This window comes from Scomber japonicus, chromosome 19 (genome assembly GCF_027409825.1).
Source record: "Scomber japonicus isolate fScoJap1 chromosome 19, fScoJap1.pri, whole genome shotgun sequence".
Taxonomy (NCBI): Eukaryota; Metazoa; Chordata; class Actinopteri; order Scombriformes; family Scombridae; genus Scomber; species Scomber japonicus.
In genome coordinates this window covers 31,068,146-31,076,051 of record NC_070596.1, presented here as the reverse complement: position 1 = coordinate 31,076,051, position 7,906 = coordinate 31,068,146, and the positions used below count along the sequence as shown (strand labels likewise).

Here is a 7,906-nt window from a genome sequence, read left to right as displayed (position 1 = left end):
AAAGTTCACTCAGTACAGACAGAGTTACAGATCATCATTCAACACATCAGCCAACCCTGCTGTGTGATTGATTCATTTATTGGTTAATTGGTTAATTAATTGATTTAATGAAGTATATCACACACATTTTATCTCTGTGTGTGACAGAATCTACAAACATGTTAGCTCGACTGTGACAGTGAACTTTATTTAGTCATTAAATTCAATTATTCAACTGTCACTCTGAGTCTGGCTGCGGCTCTGGATCTAAGTCTGAGTCTGGGTCTGGTTCTGGGCAACGTTCATCATCCTTTTCACCTTGACCTGAACAGTTGTCCACATCCTTTACAAAGCTCCTGAATATATTTGCTATTTCTTCGTCTTTAACACACAGTGCCCCACCTGGCCTCTTATACTGTGACTCTGATCTGTTTACATCAGCAATACAGGTCCAGGGTTTATTTTGATCCATAGCTACACACCACTTTGAATGATCAACTGTAGCTCTCCATTTTTCCCATTTTGAATCAGGTTGTACAGATTGGATGTTTTCCACTTTTTTCCCTCTTTCAGGGCAGAAGGAACGATCACGCCCCTTCTGGCAGCCCCAGGTCTGGGCTCTCACATCACTGTCGACAGCTTTTGAAATAGTGACGTAAAGATCTCCATCTGCAACAACAAAAACAACAACAGGAGACACATTACACATCTATGGTGAGACGTTATTTATACTGAACTGTCTAAACTGTTTCACTAATAGTTCAAATTAATACAAAGGGGAAAAAGTTTCTCTCTCTCTCTCTCTCTCTCTCTCTCTCTCTCTCACTCACTCACTCACTCACTCACTCACTCACTCACTCACTCACTCACTCACTCACTCACTCACTCACACACACACACATCTGTACATAGGCACGCCTAGTTACAGTCCTTGAGTGTTTCACTCTTTAGTGAAACGTTAGTGAGACTTCAGATTGTGAATTTTGCTTTTGGATATACATGCTGTCGTTTAATGTTGAGTTTTGTAACCTCTGTTCTGCCAACAGCTCCAAAATCCTTCAATGTTACCTAGTTATTGATATGGTCATTTGATTATAGTTATTAAGTTAATTATTAACCAAGTACAATAATTATCTTTGGTACTCATCAATTAGATATAATACTTGACAAGTATAAGTCAAGTATACTTGACAAGTTGGACTTGTAACCAAGGCCCAACAGCAGTTATATAAAGACCATCCCAAGAGTTTAAACAGAAACATGCAGGAAACTCACCTTCTGGTTTATCTGACAGTAGTTTAGCAGTGCTGTTAAACGCCTTGTTGTTCCTGGATTTAAGCTCCTGGAATTTATTTGAGATATTGATTATCTTTCTTTTCTCTCCAGGCTTTGGTTCAAGCTCGTCATGAAAATCTGATGGGATATGATGATGGTATGGGAAAGCGTTGATGAACTGCAGGTGTGTACCTGAAAATATTAACAGACACATTTATAGTATCATTCAATCCAAACACTGAGACTAATACACAGTAAATATGAAGATGGATTACCAATTGCTCTGAACTGGTCGTAGTTGAATGTTACACAGATGAACGTCTGAGCGTTTTTTGTTCCACTTTCAGGGTAGAAATTTTGACCTATTTGAGGGAACCGCGGTGTGCTGTGTAAGAGCCAGAGTCCAGTTTTGTCTTTCTCCATCATCACAACTCCTGTGAACATGAACAGTCAGTCAGCAGCTCGTCTGAAGCAGCTTCACCACACTGACAGAGCTGAACCCCAACTGACCCAAACAGAAGGTCCTGGTCCTGAGGCCTGAACTACCAAGCAGGATTTGAGGTTAACTCTGAGTTTTCAGTCCTACGGCACCAGTTCACTTCTTACTGAGTACGTCACCATGGAAACTGATGCTGAACAGTTAACCTGTCAACACTGACCGCTGACCAATCAGATCTCTTTAAAACAGAGCGTCAAACAAACTGATAGTTTATGACATTAAACACCTGATGATGATTTTACATGATATTTTGTGTCACAGCTGGCGACTGTGTGATTAGAACTGCTAATAAAAACCACATTGTTAATTAGCTGCAATGATTATGACTTTATACATTAGAGTGAGACAGACCTCATTATACGTTAACTACTTTTACACTTTGTTTCAGTAGCAGAAACAGTCTGACATCACTTTGAGTTTATAATGTGGCATATCCAGATGGATTCTTCATCATCCAACTAAACAACAAACAATCCTCACTCTGTACTTCAGTCATGTATAATGATACCTGCATGTGTTTTAAGCCTTAGTCTATTTCTAATATGTGGAAATATGTCACATTGTTTCTTTGATCTATTTGACTTTTTTCTGTCAGTAAAACTGAAGTTTTCTGCAGGTTCTTGTTATCACTGTTTCATCTCATATTATATGAAGAGTTTCGTTCATGGTTCTGATGATGTAGCTCATAATTAACAACTCGCCTCTTTCACATGAACGCACTCAGAGCTGAAAACTCAGAGTTGATGGTTAATAATTAGCTTCATAGTTCAGGTTATCTGTTAGACTCAGTGAAGCCAGATAACCAGAAGACATCCTGATATGTTGAACCTGCTTCATAGTTCAGACGTCAGGACGACAAATCTAACATCACTTTGATTATTGAAGGTAAATCAGTAGAAGTGCTTCAATAAGAACAGAAAGACACGTTCTCCTGTGAGAGAGATGCTTCCTCTGTTTACCTTTACTGTGACCGTATGAATGATCAACACTCAACTTCAAATTCTTTGGAGGCTGATCACTGTAGCTGATGAATCCAAAATGGTCTGTCTACAAGTTAAAAAGCAGAAGAAACAACTTTTAAAGTTTAGTGGATCTGTTGATCGTCACAACAACAAAATGTCTGTAATGATGTAAAGTTTAAAGAAAACTCAGAGATGAAGGAGGTTAATCTGCTGTCTTTGAGTTAAAGTCAGACTTTCTGCTGTCATGAAGCTGCCTTACTTTGGGTCTGATCTTACGCTTGGCCCACAGCGGCAGGCAGGCGCGACGCATGAGTCTTTGTTAGTTTCAGACCGACACAGTTGTCATTTTCCTGCCCTGCGCCTACTTTGTCTAAATAGCAAATACACTTGCACTCATCCATGGGCGTGTTGGTCAGGCGCATTGTAGGTGCGTTGCTATTTTGAGGCAGAGGAAAGTGATTGTGCTATTGACCAACAAAAACCAGGTCTGAAGTCAGTGGTGCATATTTCACTGTTATTTTAAGAGCATATTATTAAGATTTTAATAGGCGGGTGCACAATGTGCGTACACTCTGCCTGTTACACACACAGGGACAGGCAGCGTCACACAAACATACAAATAAATAGAAATAACAGGATTACATCAACATATTAATTACATACATGTCATAGTGGTTTGTCATAATATTTATCAGAATTCATTGTTAGAATGACTACTAAATACTGTGTTTGTGTGTGTGTGTGTGTGTGTGTACAGATGATGCACAGAGAGAACAATCAATGACTATAAAAAAGGTAAAATAGAAACAGGAGGCTGTCTCTAAAATAATACTCACCGGCTTTTTGTTGTCGAAATCTTTCTTGAAATCTAAGAGCTGTCGCAGGGTGTTTGCCAGGATGCCATCAGCTGCATTGATGGGCTTTGTGTTAAGACGAGATTTTGCCTTGTTGTTGTTATCTGGATAGATGTAAACATAATCCACACCAGTCAGCTGTTTCTCCTGACTTTTAGGAGTCTTGTATAAGATGTACCTGATGAAACAGTGAGAGAAGACAGAAATCAGAACATAATAGAGAACCTGAGAAGGAAACTGAAGAACAAACACGTTCATGACTTTAACTGACCTATAAAACATTCAGCTGTTTGTTTATATTTACATGCAGATGAGAAATACATGCACTATAGTAACCCTCTTACTATAAACCACATATATGCAGCCGGTGATTAATCAGACATCTCCTCCAACCCGAGCTTATTATGAAGCATGACTCCTTAGTTGAAGTGTTTTACTGATATGTGTCTTCTAGTCTTCTCCACAGTGTGTGGTCAGTCTGTCGGTCCATAACTTTGCTTTGGACTCAAATATCTCAACAACTGTTGGACAGATTGCTGTGAGATGTTGTTCACAGTTCGGTTCATGGAGGTTTGAATATACTTTAAAAGCTGGTTGTGATTCTGATGGTTCTCCTGGTGGCAGCAGAGGAAGAGTCAACAACATCTACTGAGAGGTGATGGACCAGCAGACATCTATAGAGACGCTGCCAGAATGGACACCAACTGAATGACCTGAACACTGTCTCATTTTGCTCTGATTGGCTGATTCTGACTGTTAGTGCATCCTTTAACTTGTGTGGTTTCATGCTGAAGAGCAGACAGCAAACATCTGCTGCTGCTGGGCCCACACATCTGTGTTTTATCTCTTTCTTAGAGGAAGAAGCAACATGTCTGCCTGCTAGAAGTTTACGTGTTGTCTCACCAGTCCACTTCAGCTCCGTTCTCATCTTTGCAGGACACTGAAGCCTCAGAGCTGCAGCACAGCAGACTGACCACCAGCACCAACCTCCACATGACTCCCTGAAACACAGCAGCACATCACCTCTCATCAACACATTTAGAGTCTCTGCAGCTGAAAGACTGAAGCTTTTTACAACATGAACATATCACAGGAACAAGCCTGCAGTATGACAACTCAATACTGATCAACACATTTACTCACTGATCATTGTTTCTACTGAAATCTCAATCTTTATCAGTATTACTGGTTAAAAGAGCAAAATCATGTTACATCACTTTACACCAACGACAGAAATGAGAAATACTCAAGTTAAGTACAAGAACCTCAACAGGAACCGTAAAAACTGGCTCTGTTATCTATTCAGGTGTTTAACTTCATGTTAATGAAAGATGTCACTTAAAGGAAATGTTCACAATTATTCAAATCTGTCTTAAAGCAGCAGTCAGGTTTTCCTTCTATAATCATTCCTCCTGTTCATACTGACTATTAAAAGATCTCCTTCAAATGTGCTTTCAGTGTTCAGTGGTGGAGGACTGTATCCACAGTGTGTCCACACAGTCATTTAAAGTATCTGATCAGCTTCTATAGAGCTTCATCAATGTGAGTTAGTCATATCAAGTGATATCTGACACATTTACAGTCTTTTTAGCATCACATCTCCTCTTAGTGTTTCCTGTTGAGCTGTGGTATACATCACTACACGGCTGATATGTATTTTTCAAAGGTATTTCCTTTCAAGTCAGCTAACAATAATAATGATAATATTAATAATAGGCTAATGAATGAGAAGAAGAGTAATTCATTACCACAGCAATAATAACATGAAAGATAAGTCCAACTGTAACTATAATAACTACCTTATTGTATATCACACGTGTTAAAGTTATATTTAAAGTATTATAATGAATTCAGTAAAATTACTATTAAAAATAACAATCAAATAAAAGAATACAATAATAACCATTACGTGACACCACCATGTAATCCCATGTTAAGAGGTCATTTCATGTATTCCTGTGAGATCAGGTTGCTCCTGGCAACTATTATATCAACATGACCAACATGGTTGGCACTGTGTCACCATGACTGACTGTCTACACTGTGACTCTTTACAGACTGTTGGTGAAGGCTCGTCACAGTGAATATGGCCTCAGGATTTGGGTGTTGCTGTCAGAGTTTCACCTGTCTGACTTCTGATGATCTGAGAGAATTTGAAGCAGCAGGGATGAGAATCACCTGTAATTTGGGTGTTGTGTTGAAATGTTGTGGTTCAGAAGAAGTCAAGCATGAAGGTGAAGATCTGGTTTTGCCTGCTGAGCAACGTTCCAGGTGTCAGGTGTTGTCACGAGCTTTGGGTGGTGACTGAAAATGGATAAATGGACAGTAATGTTTACTGACTTACACTTTATTTACTCTCAACTTTCCCATAACCACAGACAGATGATGGCGTTATCCAAAACATATTTGGCAAAGCAAAGTAGCAGAACACAATGTATTTATTGAATATAAAGTTAATCTTAGGATCATTCATGCAAATCGGTCTCAGCTTTTCAATGACATACATATATTTAAAACAGGATCTTAAAAACACAGAAAATAACCTGAATCCAGCAGGACACATTTCATTTAATTTCATTATAAGAATAAATGCAGATATCTATAAATATGAAGTAAATCCTGATCTTAATATTTGAAAGTATTTCATCGTTTCTGTTAAAGTGTTCTTACCTGTGTTGTTGGCTTCAGGAAGCTCTGTGATTCTGAGGAGGCAGGAGGAGTAGAGAGGAATCAGACTGCAGAGGTCTTATAGCTGATCAGAAAAGGGATGACTCTTTGTGGTCACATAAAACAAACTCTCCTCCCACAACTCTGTATCTCAAACTTTATGTTTGCATTTTGTAATAGTATGTAAAGCCAATAGATAATTGTGCTGCTGCAGGTGTTTGTGTTGCATTCAGTCTAATTTTCCTCTTTTCTGAAAATGATGCAGGTTGATTGTGAGAAGAGTCTCAATCCTTTTCTCAGCTTTTATCAAACTCCTAATAACAACACTTAAAAACACTTTAATCTGTCTCCCCAGTTTTCACTCGAGAAGGACTGGGACCTCCTCCTGATAACAGAAGTCCATCAACAGCAAGATCCTGATCCACTTCCAGACCAGTCACCAGAACCAGAGGCAAGACATACAGCATGTCAGGCATATTATTTAATAATAAGGTGTGGATATGTTCTGCAAAGATACAGAGTGAAAGCTTCACTGAAAAACAAACACACACAGAAACTTGGCAGTCATGTGATGTTGACACAGACCAATGTAGTTATTACATGTTTTGATGTGAGACTGAGAACACATCTGCTCTCCACAGAAGTTAATGGGAAGGATTGGTTCATCACCTGAAAGTGTAAAATGTTATTTGTAGACAGAGTGAAGAACCTGAAAGTACAAAAAGGAATGAAGATATAAAACTAAACTTTGTGAGTGCTCAGCATGTTATTGCCATGATGGCTTACTGAGCATGGAGAAACTAAACAGGACTGGTATGGCCTGTGGGAAACACCAGGAGCTTCAGTTGTGATGTTCAGAATTGTCATTTGAACTAAAATGTTCACTTATACAACAGTAATGGTGAGAAATGAACTGAATGAGATGATACTTAGTGTTTGTATGAAGCAGACATGAAGACATGATAAGCTGATGCTGATCTTCTCACATTCAGACTCAGCTGATTCTGACATTATCTGCAGAACTGGGGTATTTCCTCTTTAACTAGAAAAACACAACAGAAACTTTTGTTTTCTGTGACTGACTTTTTTTCCCTTAAGAAGCTACTTCATAATACTGCAGGTCACTAAGAGGAGAGATAGAGAGGAGGAGTGTGTGACTCCCTCTGTCCAGCAGGTGGAGCTCTAGAGCTGTTTGATCTCTGGAACATTTCAGGCTCATAATGATAAATAGTACTGTTGTGTATTATGGGTTATATCTTTTATTAACTCTGGATTTTTATTTATTCAGTTTTATGATAGAAGTTATTTGCTGCAGTGATGATGAGGCTGCATCCCAGCAGGGTTATTATAGTTTTTACATTTTCATTAGTTTTTATTTTTATTTAGTTTTTCAGTTTGCTTTTTTTATTTCAGTTTGTTGAACAAGTGATGAAATAGTTTTAGTTTAGTTTTTATTTACAGAATTTGACATTTAACGCCCTGCAAGTGTTAAAAATACAATAATAGTTCAGTGATTCCCACAGAAGTGAGAGAAAATGACTTGTGGTGCACTCTGAGAGCAAAATTAAGAGCAAAATTACTACTAAACTTTATTTGCTGATCAATAAAAGACTTCCAGATGTGTTAGAAGTGGATCAGGAGGATCAGAGTTGATTTATTGTCCAGATGGA

The 7,906-nt window shown here is 38.5% G+C and overlaps 1 protein-coding gene across 1 annotated transcript; it reads right to left on the bottom strand.

Annotated features, from left to right (window-relative positions):
• Positions 1–246: 246 nt before the first annotated feature.
• On the bottom strand, positions 247–6,712 carry LOC128379937 (deoxyribonuclease-2-beta-like). The gene is made up of 9 exons (XM_053339574.1): positions 6,616–6,712; positions 6,240–6,271; positions 4,473–4,570; positions 3,552–3,747; positions 2,713–2,800; positions 1,530–1,688; positions 1,255–1,446; positions 518–648; positions 247–303 (listed from the first exon to the last, which is right to left on the bottom strand). Exons 1-9 carry the CDS (start codon positions 6,710–6,712, stop codon positions 247–249), a joined length of 1,050 nt encoding a protein of 349 aa, XP_053195549.1.
• Between the last annotated feature and the right edge of the window lie 1,194 nt (positions 6,713–7,906).

Bases quoted from the DNA above. Each gene is read 5' to 3' on its own strand.
- LOC128379937 (XM_053339574.1), bottom strand. From the start codon at position 6,712: ATGCCTGACATGCTGTATGTCTTGCCTCTGGTTCTGGTGACTGGTCTG. The intron at 4,571-6,239 runs GTAAGAACACTT...GCTGTGTTTCAG, and splicing joins TCCTGAAGCCAACAACACAG to GGAGTCATGTGGAGGTTGGT. The intron at 2,801-3,551 runs GTGAGTATTATT...TTTAACTTGTAG, and splicing joins ATTTCGACAACAAAAAGCCG to ACAGACCATTTTGGATTCAT.